The 18,855-nt window shown below is 37.4% G+C and overlaps 1 protein-coding gene across 7 annotated transcripts in view; it reads left to right on the top strand.

Annotated features, from left to right (window-relative positions):
- NFIB (nuclear factor I B) overlaps positions 1–18,855 on the top strand; it is a 306,386-nt gene that overhangs the window by 263,811 nt on the left and 23,720 nt on the right. For 3 of the 7 annotated variants that reach the window (XM_054397667.1, XM_054397669.1, XM_054397668.1), the window contains exons 7-8: positions 3,672–3,803; positions 6,162–6,346. In XM_054397667.1, coding sequence (XP_054253642.1) covers positions 3,672–3,803; positions 6,162–6,346 — 317 coding nt within the window. Of the gene's footprint in view, positions 1–3,671; positions 3,804–6,161; positions 6,347–18,139; positions 18,306–18,855 lie in introns of all 7 variants that reach the window. The other 4 variants (XM_054397664.1, XM_054397666.1, XM_054397663.1 and 1 more) reach the window with 2 other exon arrangements.

Below are 18,855 nucleotides of genomic sequence, written 5' to 3'. Positions count from 1 at the left end.
TGTTGCCTTAGGCTGTCTTGAACAGCTATACATCTGGAGCACCATTTGTGCAAGCTGCTGATGAACAGGCTACATATGCTATGCCTCACAGCAGCTCTTCTGCCTTCCTATGTAGACAGATTTACCTCGTTGGGAGATGAGATGATCTAATTCTTTTTAATTTGCATAAACCCTTTTTCCTTTGATATGATGCTCCAAAATGTATAACATACCACCTATTTGAGGGCATACATACTGTATCTCTGCAGTAATATGAGAATACAGACAAGAGTGGTTTGGAACAACACAGAGTGAAAAACCAAAACCAAACCAACCAAACAAACCCCAAACAAAACAAAGCCTGTTTTCACATTTGAAGACAATTCTCAGCAGGACTGGACAGAGTGTCAATTAATGTTGACTTTTTAATAACTTTGTCCAAGTGCTTTTGATATGTTTTTGGTTTTCAGTTGTGCTTAGCATTTGTCCCAGAAGTCTAAAAATATATCACACTTGAAATTGTTATATTTTCATTCTCAAAGTAAAAAGGATTGGAATCCCATTCCTAAAACTTCAACACAGACCTAAGAGCAAGCTATATGTTTTTTTATTACCTCTGTTTGCCATTCATTATTTAATTGTCACTATAGAGCTGAGCTACTAGACTAGATCGCATGATGTGGAAAAATCAAGACTTTTGAAATGAGAAAAATGTGTGTTCTCTATTATGTAGAAGTCAGTAGTAAAATCATATGAAGTCTCACTGTCACTTTAACTCATTCTCATTTATTTTATGACACTGTTACAAGCAAAATTAGAAAGTGAAAAACTGCTTTGCATTTTGATTTTTTTTTTTACTTCACACTTTTGTAACTGATAACTCTAAAAAGAAATGTAATTTGTGTGTTTCCTGTTAAAGCGCTAAGCTTCCTCTCTTGGTTGAGGAGGAGACAGCAGCAATCTTTCTTCCTAACCTATACAAACAGTTATTGTTCTGTGTTCCCTGTCTGCTGCATCTGTTACTCGGCAGTGGCAAAAGCGTGAATGCTGTTATGGCCAGGCACACAAGGGGGGAGCTACAGGGGTGGGGAGGGCAAAAGGAGCTGTCTGAACTACTCTCAATGCAAAGTGCATTGTTTTAACAAAGAATCTGATGCCTGCACTTCAGTCGTTAATCGTCGCAGTTGTCTTTATATAATGAGACTTCTTACAAAAGTACTTCATGGTGGTTTACTGTGTAGTGTACGTTAAAGTCACTGTTTTGAAATGCTACCAGTCACATTCACCTTGGTAATGAAATGGTCTTCTGTATGAGAATTTCATTGTGTTTGCTTTGTAATTTATGCTGTCTATTTTCTATGTGTTAACTAGAATTCTTAGTTAATGGGAAAAGTGGGAGCAGGAATAAATTACATATTTTTAAAGAAAATGCTATGGTTATCATATCCACCAATCTCCTTTTCTTTCAAGCAACTAAAATATTTTTGTTTTTGAAAACACAACAGCTTTGCTTGTTTAATGAAGTAATAGTCACCAACCAAATTAAATCCCTGTTGCGTTCCAGAAATAAGAGCTGCTGACGCAGGTAGACCTTCAGGAGCTAGGCGACTCTTTCTTTCATGAGTTCTTTTGTTGAATACGAGCTTTACAGAAGGAAAAGATTTTCCACTTCCAGGCCATGATTTGCTTGCTCCTTAGGGAGACTTAAGTGCAATACTGTTGATTTGGAGTAAAATTAAACTGTTTGTACATTCTGTCTTTTGTGATAGCCTCTATGTGGCAGAGTGACCTATATGTGGTCACTGATATATTCTGTGATGATTGATGACTGCAGTTTGTAGTGGGAGGCTGAGCCTACGAACAGTTTTATGCACTCTTATTTTTCTTAGACTGTAACATTGCAGTGTTTCTGCAGAGGCAGAGATTGTGCATGCAGACAACCACAGTACAAAGACAAATGCTGGTTAATTTTGGCCTGGGCTTTTATAAAATTAAACATCTGTTGTGGAGGTGTGAGAATTTTAATGCTTTGATGGAATTATGTGAAGAAGCTGGGGCTGGCATTTGAGGAGAAAATAAAACATAATACTCAAAAAATTGTTCCAGAACTATTATGCCTTCTTATCCTGGTTTGCTTAAGCAAAACTGAATTCAAAATAATTCAGTCTGGCAATTTAAAAAAAGTGATTTCTTAGCTTAGTAGAATGTATTCAACAAAAATGTAACCATTTGGCAACTTTGCTTCTTGCTGATAGATTCAAAGACAAAAATCATTCCTCTGTTTTCTTCTTACAACCATTTATTTTTGTAAGACAGCTAGAGATGCCTCTGACAACAGTCAGTGGTTTTGATAACAATACAAAATTCCAACAGATCGATATAATAAAAAACATGCAGTAGCTGTTAAAATCAAATGAGTGCTGAATTACTGTGCTGTAAAGCAATTCCTCAATCTTGCTAAATGTTTCACTGAATAATTTTGTTTTCTTGATAGCCTCTTGAATCAGTGACCCTTTCAGAGTATCTGGGAAACCAGCAGACTTAGTAGTCAGGACCAAATGGGAGCAGGGAGAGGAGCATGTGGGTCTGGTGGCAGTGCCTATTTAGGGCTTGACAGCAGGGTGGAGCAGAGTAGACATGCAGACTCTCATGGGTCCAGTTCTAAGTAAGGCTTTCAGTGTGAAAACCCACTCTTAAACTCCAGCCAGTTCAGAAAGGACTGTAGTCTGTTTTGGTCTCAGTAAGACACTCACATTTTGCAGGCCTGGTTTTGACTTCCAAGATAACTAAATGCCTCACAAACTAGCCAGAATAGCACCTTAAGGGCTAATATGGTCCATGTAGGAAAATCATCTGTAACATGGTCCCAGTCCAGTAAAGTACTAAGAAATGATCTTTTCTTTAAACATGTGTTAGTCCCATTGATATGAAATGGAACCTGCTTATAATATTGATCTGTATCCTATAAAAATATTATAATTAACTTTGAAATAATTTGGTGCAAACTAATTTCAATTAATTTTAACTTTCAGAAAGAATACAGTATTTTTGATTTATGTAACATCAGCAATCCTGATTCTACATGGTAGAAATCATACGTTTGTCCCTACTAGTGTGTTATCTTCACACAATGAGCTCTAAAGAAAGGGAAACTGGAGTAATGAAAAATACAGATAGAGAAGTTGAAGTATTCTTTATTCTTAGGAAGGTTACATTGTTTCACTATGGTTTTGGGAAGGGTGTGGGTTGGGTTTTGAAATAACAAAATAATAAATACCATAAACTGACATGTGTGTGGCAGTTACCCTACACACTTGAGTGTAGGTGTTCCATTAAAAAATGCAATAAAGATTATGTGGCTGTTGAAGGAGCAGATGATTTGGTGATGCTTTAGGGAGCTGAGAAGTGTCTAGAGAGGTTCTGAAGACATGCATTTCTTCATTGTTTGGCTTGTCTCATATGAAAGGAATGTAGTTTCTCTTTTGCAGAAGAAAGATCGGTTTGAGGATTATTATTAATTCTTAAGTTTGAAAGCAATAGTTTAAAAATTATTCTTTGGTTATAGGGGAGTTGGGTCACCAAACAGCAGTTATGCAAGAACAATAAAAATAAATATCTTCAGTCTACAGCATTAGATGTCCTCAGATGGGTGTCTAAGCTAATGTCGCTGTTGCATTGTTTTTCTATTGCAGATATGTCTTCTCCTACGATGAAGAAACCTGAAAAGCCTTTGTTTAGTCCTACTTCTCCCCAGGATTCATCATCAAGACTGAGCACTTTTCCCCAGCATCACCACCCAGGAATCCCAGGAGTTGCACACACTGGTGAGAATTATGGAGGAGGAAGAAATACCTCCCTATTCGTTTGCTCTGTTCTTCTTTCCTTCAATCATGATGCATTTTGAGTAGAAATGGAAGAGATTGGGGCATCCTTGCAAGAGTACTCATTAAACTGAGTTAAGGTAGTGTAAGTGCTGTAAATTACTAGAAAGAGTTTAGGATTAAACAGTGAATAAAATAAATTGTAAACTGTGAAGAAATTGACAGAAGAAAAAATCTCCCCTGTGTTTCCTTCTTCCTTTTACATTATTTTTCCTATGACTCTGTTGTATTTAAATACCAGAATAGGTAGAATTTAATACACAAGGGAAGTCACAACCAGGTACACAACCAGGTGTGTTACGCAATGAAATAAGTACCAGTGCTTCTTTTGCATGCTATGTCTAAAGAGGTAGTCCCGAGAAATGTTTTTCAATTTGCTTTCTGAAATTCATACTAAAACTTCTTGTATAACGTGAAGGAGATACTTTGAAATGTGTCAGAGTGCATGTTATCTTGAGGATTTGTCAGGAATAGCAGGGAAATTCCAGCATCATGGTCTGTTTAATTTTAGAGGTGAGAATAACCCTGATTCTTCAGATGAGGATTCAGTCCTTGAAAGTCTCCCCTCAGCAGCTTATCATGTCTCCTTATATAATGCCTATAAAGAGGTCTGTTTCTTGAGCAGAGCTGGGTGACTAGAGGATTAAAACAGATTTGAGGACTCTTTCTTCTTTAATATGGAGTTCTCCTTTGAGGAGTTTTTGTTTGTGATTTTTTTCCCATGATTTAATGTTTGTATCTTTCAATTAATGTATAAGAACTCTTTAACATCTATTTATTTTGCATTATGATAGTGATCCTGGCCTCATTCTGGTCTCTGTAAGGTTTCTGCTGTTCTGCAGAATGCTGCAGATGTGCTGCAAATACTCTAGTACATCAGAGAGGATGGGTGAAATGAAAGGGATAAATTTCTGCTCGTTCAAGTTTGTTTTGTGCAGCTCCCAGATGTCCGAGCAGTAACTGATGTTTTATGATTAAATTCAGCTGGTGGAACTGTGATTAAACTGAACTTGTCACAAAAGAAGTTTCCATAATTATTTTTGGCCCTATATGTATGTGCAGGTCTTTATATTTGCTTTAGTGTATTATTTCTAGAGATATATATTTGAATGACAGTCATAACCTAATTTGTAGATGAGCTATTTACTTGCTAGGAAACCTAATTTCTATCTGTTCCTATGTCAGTGAGCAATAGTTTTTGTTGCCAAGTCCAGCAATTTTGAAACATTCCTTCTGTTTATCAGCCATATTGTGATTTGGTCCCAGCTCAAAAATTGTGTATAATTTTAAAATTAACCCAAAGCCCCCCAAAGATATGAGGTGTATTCTGGAAGAGCAGCATTGGTCTGCTTGTACTGATGGAGTATAGAACTGTAAGCACTTTAGAAAATACCTTGCTTATACAGACCTGATTTTGTACTAGTAAAAATGAAAACACTATTGTCTTTTTACCATTTCCATTGAACTCAGTACCTCCTTTTAAATATATTCCCAAATAAATGCCCTCTGGATGTGTAGTAAGGGTGGAAAGCAAGTTATTGTGCACACTCTGCATTTCCCACTGGGCAACTAGGTAGCAGCAGGACATGCTGAACATTCCTTTCACTGTGAAATATTGCTGGTTATTTAGGCATTACAAGTAGCCTATAGATAGAGTGTGTGTTTGTAGAGCCTGGAAAGAAAGATACTGCAAAGAAAAATATGTTCAGGGTAGGTGCTTTTTGTTTTTCAGAGATTGTTATTGGATGGATTAGTTTGTCAGGCTTTGAATGTTCATTAGCATTTTCAAGTCAGTTAAAATTTCTGGTATTGTTGATGAATAGTTTATTGCCCTGTCCCTACAAGAAGCAGGTAGACTGCAATGAAGTGAGGAGTCACTAACTGTTTCTTAGGACCAAGTGACTTTGGTCTCCTTTACTGGAGTGCTGTGGATAGCTTTATTTATCGAACAGAATATTTATTTTGTTTATTGGGGTTCCAGATGGGAAAACTGTGTAATTTAACTGTCTTTTTTTTTTTTTTTTTTTTCTGGAGAATGATTATTGTTTAAAGAAAAAATATGATGGCATAACCCACAAAAACAAACCAAGATGCAGTATTTGTGAATTTGAAGCAGTAGCACTTTCCATTGCCTAGGGTGATGTGAAAGGAAGACATATAAGTTTTGCTGTAGAGATGCATGAAGAATGCGGTGTTCTGATTTAGAACAGACTTTTTATTTTTCTTGCTGTAACATGTAGGTGAAGAATTTTAGAACAAACTAGATCAGAAATAATTTTAGTTTTATTTTATCTTTTGCAGTCATCTCAACTAGAACTCCTCCTCCACCTTCACCATTGCCATTTCCGGCACAAGCTATTCTCCCTCCTGCCCCATCTAGCTACTTCTCTCACCCAACGATCAGATATCCTCCTCACCTGAATCCTCAGGATACTCTGAAGAATTATGTACCTTCTTACGACCCGTCCAGCCCGCAGACTAGCCAGGTACTGTAAACCAATACAAACCTCCCAAAAGAAATTGTATGAAGGATGTGTGTCTTCTGGGGTATCTAGAACTGGGATCTCACTACTTCTGATCTCAGAGCAAGATGAGAGCTGGCACGTAAGTGATCCAGTCATCTGTATTCCTGTTCAACACGGTATAATAAATGGTGCAGGTTAGTCACACCCACTTATTCTTCTGTCAAGTGAAAGTGAGTGACCTGGCAGCACTAACCGGGAGGTCCTAGTCCCTTCCTGCAGGCTGGGTGCCTCTGTGGCCATGCAGGACTGCCAGACATGAAGCCTCGGCTGCAGGATGGAGCAAGGAGTGTGCTGGTACGTACACAGATGCACATCCATAGATATACAGGTGTATTTGTAGACTTGTGTATATGAAAATAAACTGTGGCAAGGTAGTGTTTGCTCTCTTGTAGGCATCTGGCATTTCTTTGCACAGACACAAAGACATTGCTGCAGTGAGAGACACAGACCCACAAAATAGGCTTCTCTTCCTTTTGTAGAGAGCTTGCAGTAACAGGTGAGATCCTGGCTGCTATGCTGACCCAGACTTGTGTCTGATATGGGAAATTAACATGGCTTTCATCAGCAAAGTAATTTGTGAAGGGCTGTGTGCAAAACTGCTTTCCACAATAGCATCACCACATAGTATTAGCACGTCATCTGCACTGTAGGATAAACTGCAGTTCAGAATTAGTCTGTCAATACTTGAGTTTTTCCAAAAGCAGTAGTGTAATCTTTGCTGCTTAGACTGTTTACTTTTGATGCCTTGTTTGAAAGGCTCCTTTGGCTCCCTGTAGCTTGTGCTTTATCATGTTTTTTTGAAGAACCTCAGGAATATAAACTGAAGAGAGAATGGTCGGGTTTTTCTACTCCTAACAGTTTGATTCATTTGGAAGAATGACTTATCAGAGATGAAGAGGTTGCTGTAACTGCATTTTTTTCTGGGCTTTGTTTTGATCTGTTTTCAAGCAATAATGGCAAGCCTTTCATGTGTATTTCAGGCACAACAGCAATAGAATTTGAGTCTGAATGAAACTTTCTATGTTGAATACCTGATACAGCACCTCTGGGCTGTTCAGGTCTTTGTGGCTGTTGTCTCCATAGGCTAAAGCTCTGGTCCAGCTGCATGACTTGCTGTGTATTTAAAAAAATCAAATACAGTGCATAAAATAAAAATTTACTTTCAAGGGAGAAATCCCAACCACGTGATTTTTACTGGTTACAATACTAATGCAAATTAAACAAAAAAAGGGAATATGTCAGCTTTCAAATACAAACTGCTATCTGTGCACAGATTACAAGTCTTTCAGTTCCATGTAGCATTTTTGCTGAGACTCAGCTGGGAATATTGCATGCAGAACCTGATTTAAATTTGTGTAAAATTTCCATGAATAACAAAGTCTAATTAAGACACCCATTAAAAATCCTTAATGTTAATTCAGTGTGGAAAATTTTAAGAGTTCTGTTGCCTTTTTTTTTTTCTCAACTGATATCTTAATTAGGCAATATTAAGGGAAGAACTATGCAAACTAAAATCAAGCCCTTACTATTATGCATTTCTTTAATTATTCAGTGCTTGTTTTACTTGCATTTTGATTGCTTATATATATTAAAAGAGCAGATTAAGTGATAATCTCTCTAGATTGTTCAGTGTTCTGTTTTGGATTATCACTGAAAAAAGGCAACATCTACATCTGATTTTCAGACAGTTGACAAATGTGCTGTCTTGTGATTGTAACATCAGGGAGTTAAACAATGAGCATGAAAAACACTTTCAGCTCTTTGCCCAGTAAGAATATTACTTTCTTCCCTATCTGCAGTTGAAAGATTAATCTTTAGACCTTAAAAGATAAAATTTTACTGTGTTTTTTTTTTTTTCAAAATAGTAGCAAACTGAAAATACTTCCTGTTGTTGTGCCAGGACACCATAGGGAACAACAGGCCAAAGTGGCTCCCATTTACTGCTTTTTCCAGCTTCTATATCCTTTATATTAGGATAATATTGGACTAAGAAGAGGGGAAGGGGTTAAATAAGACTAAGTATGGAATTCCAGGCATCTTCATCAGCTATTATCCATAATTTATGATCATTAATCACTATTACTAGTGGAAATTCCTTTAAATTTCGTTCTTAAAGTTCACCTCTGAGATATACTGTGCATTAGAGGAGCTGCATATTCCATCAAAAACTCTCTAGATAGAACAGTTAAAGGTTAGCTGTACAAAAGTAAACCAGCAAGAATGATTTTTTGCTTAGGGAAAGAAGAATCAGTTGTCTGTGAAGTTTCAGTGACAAAAGGGAATTGTTGTGATACAATGGCATGCTTTGAGCCAAATCAGTTTTTATTTTCTAAATAAAATATGACTTTTTAATCAAGAAAATGTAATTATTTTAAAATGCAAAATTGCATTTGTAGGAATACCACATCAAATTTAATTATACTTTCCCACCTCAAAACATGCTCATTTGGATTTCAAAAGAACTCTGGTGATAGTTTTAACTTCAGCTTTGGAATAGAAAGGATGGATACCTGACAGCATTTACCTAAAGTGAACTGTTCCTCTTCCGTGTCTCTCAATAATACACTAATTTAGATTGTTATGACAAGCAACTGAGATCCTTGTACTCCTCACAGCAACTTTGAGATTAACTACATTACTGCTGCACTGATTATAATGAGACATTGTTATTCAATGGAATACTTTATGTAAAATTAGTTTAAAGTTATAGAGCTCCTATAGATTTCTATGTGAGGCAGTGAATGATTTTTGTGACATAGTGTTAAATACTCCAAATTATGTGTGATGAACAGTCAGAAGTTCAAACAGGCCCTTTGGCTGTAATGAAAAATGTTTCAACAATGGATGAGCCCCAACAAAGGAGAGCTGTGGCTGTTGGTTTCTTGCATATCTGTTTTTTATGCCCTGTGCAGATTGGAGAATAAACAAACAAATGTACTGAACAGAAGTAGACCTCTTTAGATACAGACCTGGACTTGCCTCCAATTTGTAGACTGAAAAGTTCCCAAGGTTTTGAGAACTGCTGTGCTTTCCACTAATTAAGCAATTCTGCTCAGCTCTTTTTATTATACTTATTTCAATGCTTTTCATCATAGTTAGGCAGGCATGCATGCTACTGGATGAGACACTGTGTGAGTCTATATCCCTGTTATAATGGGATGCTGGTCTCTCCACAGATAAATCAATACCTGTTACTCAGAATAAGTGTCACTAAAATCTGTGCAGTTGGCATGTGTCTACTCCACCTGTGGTGTTTATCCATGTATAGTGTTTTGAAGATTGCAGAGCTACCACAAATTCTGGACATCTGTTTCCTTTCTGATAGATTGCCGTAGGTGAATCTTTCAATCTTGGAAAATAACACCTCCTCTGTGTGTATGCACAGGTGTGCATGCACACGCAGAGACCTGCACACACCTGAAATGCTTTAACAATCGAGAGGGTATGAATCAATATACAGTGTCAAAATCAGACTTCTAACGAGCCTGAACAAATCACCAAATGCAACACTTGTCTGGCTGAAGTAAAAGCCAAAAGTGCAAACTTAATGTCCTATCAAGTTAAACGGAATAATTTCATGATTAAGGTGGTGGTGATTCACAGAAGAAGGGTCGGCAAGTTTGATGAAGGAAACAATGGTAAAGGAAGCAATTAAGATGAATACTGTTCAAGAACATCCTGGCATCAGTAAGATTTTTTTTTTTTTTCTGACTAAACCAAGGAAACAGAAGTAGACAATCTGGCAAAGCTTTTGGGTTTGGATTATGTGAGGCACAGTTTACAGGTGATTGTAAATCAAATTTTGTGGTATCTTCTATGTAATATGTAGTTTTCAGTGGCATGGTAACAACACCTCTGCTTTGGGGGAGTCTTGGATCCTTTTCCTACTGCGATAGTTGGTTTACACTTGTTACTTACTTACAGCCCAAGTTAACCCCTGTCAACATACCGACTAAAATTCCTGGAGCTGTTAAAACATACTTTGTTGCAATGTATGCTAGTTTGCATCTTTCTCTTTTTATTGGTTTTATCCTTGTCTGAAGACAGAAATATCTAACTGAACTGCTTGAGAAGAGCTGCTTCTGGAAGCTGATGAGGCCATGTATTTTCCTCTCATAACTGATGAGGGTATTCAGTTTTTGTTCAATGAAAGACAAGCCTGCTCTTCAGGAATGCCAAGCAGTTGCTTTGTCATTTTTCAATACAGTAACTGCAGTCGTTTAGCAATGAGAAGGGAATCTTGTGAGGCTCTACTTGGACTCGTCAGATTTCCTGTTGATTCCTGGGAGAATGCTATCATAATTGGGTGACACAAGTGGTATTTGTGGATACAGTTTCTTTGGTCTAGCTAGCACCTTTATTTATTGATGTTTAATAGTTTTCGGTTTGTTGGGGAAGACTTTTAAAGAAATTATTGAAGATAAAATATGGCAATGTGCTGTTTGTAATTGGGAAACAGAGTACTAGCTTAAATGTATCTACTGACAAGGCATTTGAAAATTTAGTTCCAGTTTTAAAAAAATTACTCTGTATTTAGTTTGCTCATTTTTAGCGTATTAAATGCACGGTTTTAAGTCTCCAGTGTTCAGGAAATGCCACATATCCCAAAAATATCTTTTGAACATTTATCTAAAGAGATTTCTTTTCCCATGTTTGTATACCACAAACTTACCCTGTTGTTAAGAGAAATACGCAAGGAAGCATGATTTCCTTGTGCTCTACCTGTTGACAAATAATTCAGATTTTGTGAGCTCACAGGTAAAATTCTAATTCAGGATAGACAGCTCTTTGCTTAGAGTATCTTACTGTATCTGTGTTTGAACATGGCTTGCTGAAGCACTGCACTTGCTTTCAGTTTTAGTAGTGTTACATCAAGAGTAAAATGCTTTCTCAAATGGATGAGACTCAGAGCTTTATAGATAAAAGGTAACACCTTGATTTCTCTTAGGAAGAAGTACAAAATGTCAGTCAAGAACTGGAAACAATGTGTCTTTTCTAAGGCTAGTTTCTGAAGCAGGTAGCTGCATGTCACACCAACTGAAGCTTCTGTGTGACATCTCCAAGTGAAATCTGTGTAACATGCAATGAGTTACTCAGGTTGCATGGATTGAAAACTAGTGAGATTCATCCTTCTGAAAAGTGGTAAGGGACACTTTAAAAGGCAAGGTACATTTCTGTTGCTACCATAGTGTCCAACAGCGGAAAGGAAAGATGTATGATCTTGCTTCTTGTTGAACAAATGCTTTATGGAACCCATCAGGTCCAGTCTGAGGAGGAGGTGCCCTACTGTACCTTCTACAGTCTCACTGGCTGTGCTTTAATAATATCATTCTCTTTAGTAACGTCGCAAAGGCACTATTGTTATATTACTCAGATAGGTAATACTTGAGGGTATGTCTTCTGCATATTTGATGAAATGACGTCCTGTACCATTGGACTGTCTTCAGTGGGAGACTTAACATAGGCATTGTATATTTGTAGGTGATGTAAGTAGCATTACAGTGCCCTGTGCAAAAGGTAAAAGGTGGGGTTTGCGTCATATAACAATAAAAAAAAAAGAGGTGAAGATACTTCTTCCAGTTTCTTTTACTTTGCTGAGACATCTGACACTCTCTGTAGATATAGAATAGAATCATAGAATCATAGAATCAAGAAGGCTGGAAGAGACCTCAAAGATCATCGAGTCCAACCTGTCACCCTACACCTCATCACTATCTAAACCATGGCACCAAGTGCCACGTCCAATCCCCTCTTGAACACCTCCAGGGATGGTGACTGCACCTCCCTGGGCAGCCCATTCCAATGGCCAACCACTCTGTGAAGAACTTTCTCCTCACCTCCAGCCTAAACCTCCCCTGGCGCAGCTTGAGACTGTGTCCTCTTGTTCTGGTGCTGGTTGCCTGGGAGAAGAGACCAACTCCCTCCTGGCTACAACCTCCCTTCAGGTAGTTGTAGACAGCAATGAGGTCACCCCTGAGCCTCCTCTTCTCCAGACTAATATCATATCATACAGAATATAGTGGCATGGACTCAAAACTGGAACTTACCACCTATGATCTCCAGGTTCATAGGTGTGGCTAGTAGACAACTGTTAAACCAACATACTTTGTGTATAAGCAGGGGACCAAAATGTTTATAACCGGGTCTTCTGCAGCTTCATCTACAAAATTTGTACACTATCATAGGGTTTTGCAGTGATGTTCTTCACTGTAACACCTGAACTTTACTGTTACAAGGGACTGGAACTGTTCAGAAGAAACGAGTAGCAGAGTATTCCCAAACACACTGAATCCGGTTTGACTAAACTGCTCTGATTTGTTGATCACCTGGCTAGAATAGGGTAAGCTTCTTAGACAACACACTTTCTATTGAAAAAAAAAAGGTCTTTTCAGATGCAAATATATTATTCTCCAAGTATAGTGGTTAGCTGGAATGATGTAATTTATGTTAAGCTCTGAAACTTCTTACTGAAGTACCTAACACAGTATCATATGTTGCTGTACCTAGGACATGCATAGGATTAAGATGATTTCTGGCTTTGGTTGATTATTTCTTTGAACATGTTTTATATTTAAGATTCAATGACATAGACAGTGGGATCAAGTGCACCCTCTGCAAGCTGGTAGATGACATCAAGCTGAGTGGCGCAGATGACAGAGGGAAGGGATGCCCTCCAGAGGGACCTGGACAAGCTTGAGAAATGGACATGTGTGAACCTCATGAGATTCAACAAGGCCTAGTGCAAGATTCTGCACCTAGTCCAAAACAACCTCCAGTATCAATACAGACTGGAGGATAAAGTGACTTGAAACAGCCCTGTGGAGAAGGACTTGAGGGTACAGGTGAACAAAAAGCTGAACATAGCCAGCAATGTACACTTGCATCTCAGAAGGCAAGCTGTATCTCGGATTGTAACAAAACAGCACAGGTTGAAAAAAAGTGATTCCGTCCCTCTTCCCCACTCTGGTGCAACCTCATCTGGAGTATTGCATCCAGCTCTGGAGTCATCAGCACAAAAGAGGCACGGACCTGTTGAAGCAGATCCAGAGGAGAGTCACAAAAGTGATCAGAGGGCTGGAACAGCTCTGCTGTGTGGTTGTTCACCCTGGAGAAGTAAGGGTTCTGGGGGACACCTTATTGCAGCCTTTCAGTACTTAAAGGGGGTCTCTAAGAAAGATGGGGACAATCTTATTAGGGCCTGTTGAAATAGAACAAGGGGTAATGGCTTTATTCTGAAAGATTTATGATAGCTATAAGGAAAGAGTTTTTTAAAATGAGGGTTATGAAATACTGCAACAGGTTGCCTATAGAGGTGGTAGAAACTCCAGCCTTGGAAACATTAAAGGTTAAGCTGGATGAGACTGAGCTACCAGGTCTAGTTAAAGATGTCCCTGCCCACTGCAGGAGGTTGTGTTAGATCACCTTTAAATGATGATTGCAATCCAAACCATTCCATGATTCTATGAATTTGGAATTACAATTATGAATTTTTTTAAAAAAAACGTATTGCACAAATTTAAATGTAAAATACATTTTAAAAATTTAATATTATTTATGGATTGTTTAATATGTTTGTCACATTTCTATTATCTTTGGATATCTCACCTGCATCAATTTGGGCTACATTTGCCAGACATTCATTATATTTATTTCTTTCCCATTTCCAAACGCACAACTTGTTTAACTAACACAGCTGCCTCCATGCAATTTGTTTGAGGCTTATGCCTGAGGCATCATCTCTGTGTTTGTGAATCCATCACAAAGACATATTGATGCCTTCGGTGATGGTAACAGTTGATTTTTTCACCTGAAATGCATTTGTCTTTAAGAATCGTTTCAGGGAAGACTGGGACTAGAACCTAGAACTTGTTTAAAATAAGGACAAAATAAATTTGTGTTAAATTATTTGCTAGAAATATTTGCACTTGTAATTCTGATGGATATGTAGTTCCCATGCTAAATTATCTTTTGAAATAACTGAAAATATTAGGAGGAGAACAGGTAACAAAAGCTATTTCTAGTAGTCAGTTTTCAATAAAATTATGAACTGATAACATAAGAGAGCTATTTCTTACCTGAGAGTTTCCCTCTTTGCATTGCAAACTTATAGCAGGACAGAAGACTTGAGACAACTGAGAGTGCCAGTGTTCGTGAGTTCATACTACTATAAAATACCACAGTCCTGAATCTAGATCTTTATTTCAAAAACTTTTGGGTTTGCAAAGATAACTATAGAAGTGTGAATTGAGCATATACCAGTGCAGTAGTGTCAGTCTGAAGACAAGCCCACACAGGAATTCTGAGACAGTAAGTTAATCTGTATATGTAGGACTACTTTACAATCTTAAGTTGCAAACTTAATTATGATGAATTAAATATCAGTTTTGTTAAGTGCTTCACAGTTGTTCAGTACATGCAAAAAAAGACAAGTATGGACATTTGAGGAAGGTTTCTTGCAAATGACATTCATGTAGCAGAATTTGGGAAAGTATGAGATTGCTTTTCATAAACTCTGTTTTCAAATGCAGTATGCCTAGGAAAAACACTGAGGTTTTAAGAAAATTTCCTATGTACCATTCCCCGTGACAAACTGTCTCAAAGGGAGTACCTTAGTTCACATATGTAAGGATTGTTGAAAAGGAATTACATATGTAAAAGCTCCAGTAGGTACCAAAGTTACATAAAAATTTACAACTGTGGCTAGTTAAAGATTTAAATACAGGAAACTTTCAGTATGAAAGGAGAAGTTATGTACTTAGACATGGTGCATCATGCTGTGTCTTGGGTGTACTTACTTGTTCTTGTATTATCCTGTTGGTGAGCAGTAACACCTGAACAGTTATTGCTACACGGTATTTGACAGTATTGCAAAAAATTTAAAACAAATGTTATGTTACAAATGTGAAAGCAGAGGTAGAGTACCTGGAAAAAAAAAGAAAGGAAGAATATGTCTTAGAAGTTACAAAAAATAAAAGCAGGGTAAATCATAGAGTGCAGTCAGAAGATACTTGGAGAAATGTGATAATATGCAAAAAATTTGTTAAAAGGCAGATATGTAAAGTCCAGTGTGCAGTTAGAGTCTGAAACATTGGAACCATAGGGAATGAACTTATGAAGTAATGAGTATTCCCTTTTCTTTGGAGATTTTTTTTCCCCTGTCTAGAAGTTGCCGACCTCAGTTTCATTGTATTGCATCTGCACTCAGTTTTACATGTGGGTCAGATACAAAACAAAGCCTAGCTTTTAAGAAGATATTAAATAAAACAAAAGAAATAGGAACCTAGACACTTGAGGGGTGTATGTGTGTGTGTGTGTGTGTGTGTCACAATCCACATCCACTAGAATCACTAGCAAATTCATGGATTTGAACAAAGACAGTATTTAACCCTCAATCTGGATGAAGTAGAGTGAGGTACTGTGACACTCTTATGCATTGCACAGGGGAAAAAACGATTTACATGAGAATAGAGTGTAAGTATGCTCTTTGCCTTGTAACTTTGCAAGGAAAGGTTTGCTCATTTGGACCATACACACAAAGACTAAACTGGAGTTCATGTGTGTCACTGTTGACTGGGATCACTAGGGAACAGTAGAAGGTGATACCTTGCTCTAAATTGTAGTGGATTCAGATTTCTGGTTGCCTAGACACTTGATTTCAGAGGCTGACAGGCCTTTAAAATAGAGCCCACAAAAGAAAATTTCCTAGACCACTGCTAGGATAGATCTCAATGAGACTGGAATTATTGTCACAGACTTAATAAATGACTATATTTTCTAGGTAAGATCTATGTAGTTACAGAGTTTCCAGATTAGAACCCATTGGTTATACAAAAATGCAAGCAGATGCTCAGTAAAATTCTAGGCCCTATTATGCTCTAGAAATTGTCTTGTCTATATTCTCCCACATGTCATTTTCATTTCAAGTGCATAAATAAGGAAGATCTAGCTAACTCTTAAGTCTCACCTGTGAATAAACTTCATATATTACACCAGGGGAATTTGTGTTATTTGTGAAAGCTGCTATTCCTTTGATTTTGTGCTGCTTTCTGACCACTGATACATTCCCATTACTAAACTTCTAATAGCAATTTCTCAACTTATGCAACTAGGAACGTGAATGGAAAAGTAGTAAATATTATCCAATTTCTGCATTTGCAAAATCTTGTGATTCCATGGCTCTTCATTCCCCACCGTGATCCAACAGGCAGGCAAACATGCAGTTATGTTTAGGGAAAAACATATTATTTTAATTAGAGGGGCAGCCTATTTGCCCTTTCTCCTTAGTGTTCATTTTTACTGCTATTTTTCATTGTAATGCTTGTGATTTTAGAGAGGGAATTATTCTGCTAACTGATTAACATACCTGTGAATAAAGGATTGATCTTCAGTTACACTTGAATTTTCTACTGGTTTCTTCTTGCTTAGTTTTAAATGTCCTAAAGATTCTCCCTTGGGGGCATTTGCAAAGTCTAGTAGAGATTGTACTGCCAGTAAGTTTCTCCTGCTATTAATTTTAAATTTCCTCCTCCTTGATTTCATTCCATTACCCTGAGTTTATACTTCCTGTACTTTCTAAATAATTCCTTCCTCTTCTGTGTGTTTGCACATACTTGGAGTAATTGTCTCAGCTCACTTATTATTTCATTACCATAGTCATGGTTACCCCTTTTAACCTTTCCTTGTATCAGTTGAATCATGTTCTCAGTTCATTTCTTTGCTCTGAATTATCTCAGATATGACAAGATAGACCCTTCTGATAAGATTCCCAGTATTTTTTAGTTTGTGTGGTTGTATTTTGAAATACCTGTGATTTACAGAGCTCCCAGTCAGTTTGAGATAAAAGTTATCAAACACTGTTGAAAAAACTAGTCACTACTTGCTAATTTTTATTTCAAGTTATTTACTCCTGGAGTATTGATAGTCATCCAGAATGTCTAAGGTATATTTAAGCATTAGATAAACATACACATTTACTGGTAAACATTGCCAAATTCAGATGTGCCTATATGCAGGAAGTAGTGTATTACCGTCATGACCTATACCATATGGTCATACACAGGCCACCTCCAGTATCTAGAGGAGTGTCTTTATTAGATCCTTGACTTCAAGAGGTCCCATTATTAAACACTTCTGTGGTTTTGTTAGGTGGTTTTTGGCCAGATGTTGTGATGTATGCGTTATAGTGCATCATAACTTAACCCAGTCCCCTGCTCCAAACATAGATTGTCAGTTAGCCTTCCACTATGCATAACCTCTGTGGACAACTGTGGTCAAGTTTTGATTGTTCTCCAAGCAAGAGTGGTATAGATTATATAAGATATAGATAGATAGATATATCTATATATAGATAGATAGATAGATATAGATAGATATATAAGATTTGCATGATTTATTGTTCTTAATACTTCGTATATTAGGACCTGCCCCTGGTCAGTTTAATCCTGTTATCATGGGATTTACTGTGTTTCGCAGCTACAGTGAGATCAACGAATATATATTGAAACAATCTGATGCATGCTGCATCCAGAAAGAAAGCAACTAGAAGTAATGCTACTTAAGCACATACTACCTATCTGAAAAGAGATCTACCTGCTGAAAATATCATCTACAAATTCACAGCTTTGTTAGAAAGGCACATTCCAGCACACAGGTACTACAGTGGCACGCATTCTGGAAAACCCTAAAATAGGTGGGGAGGTTCCATAAACGCAATGTGTATGTTTCACAAGCCATTCTTTTGGTTTTGTTTTGTAGCCTAACAACAGTGGTCAAGTAGTAGGGAAAGTGCCTGGCCATTTTACTCCAGTTTTGGCACCCTCTCCCCATCACAGTGCGATGCGACCTGTGACCCTGACCATGACAGATACTAAACCCATCACTACATCCACTGAAGGTGAGGCATCTTCACCTACAGCAACCAGTAAGTATTTCTTAAGGAAACAAAAATGTCCATCAAATATTCAATTAGATTACAAATTGAGGCCAGAAAAAGGTGCCTTTTCCTACTATTTGACCAAGTGGATGCTCATCAGTTTTCATGAAGAGCAAAAGTGATCTGACTGCAAAACTTTTCCTGCCCAAATTTGAACCAGTGCATCCTGTTACACAAACCAGTGTTTGTGACATGACAAAATTAAAACAAAAAGCCTGCATATTTGTCCAGTATACAAGAAAAATAAAAAAGTGGTTGCTCACCTAAGGTGGATATTGTTAAGATATTGAAAAGCACACCGAGACAGCAGGGTTTTGCAAGGACCCACAGTCAGTTTTCTAAACAGAGATTGAATAATTTACTCCTCAATGAGCTTTCATACAGAAATCAAGCCTTATTACAACTCATACTGAATCCGAGCTGTGAGAATTGCATGGTGATATAGGTTGTGTTCTTTTTAGCAAAACCAACTGATGTGGCAAAATGAAATTTAAAATCCTTGTCATTGCAGCAATGGATGGCAAATCCATTGTTCTTT

Source organism: Indicator indicator, chromosome Z, assembly GCF_027791375.1.
Source record: "Indicator indicator isolate 239-I01 chromosome Z, UM_Iind_1.1, whole genome shotgun sequence".
Classification (NCBI taxonomy): domain Eukaryota; kingdom Metazoa; phylum Chordata; class Aves; order Piciformes; family Indicatoridae; genus Indicator; species Indicator indicator.
The sequence above is the reverse complement of the archived record's forward strand: the minus strand, read 5'-3'. Positions and strand labels throughout refer to the sequence as shown.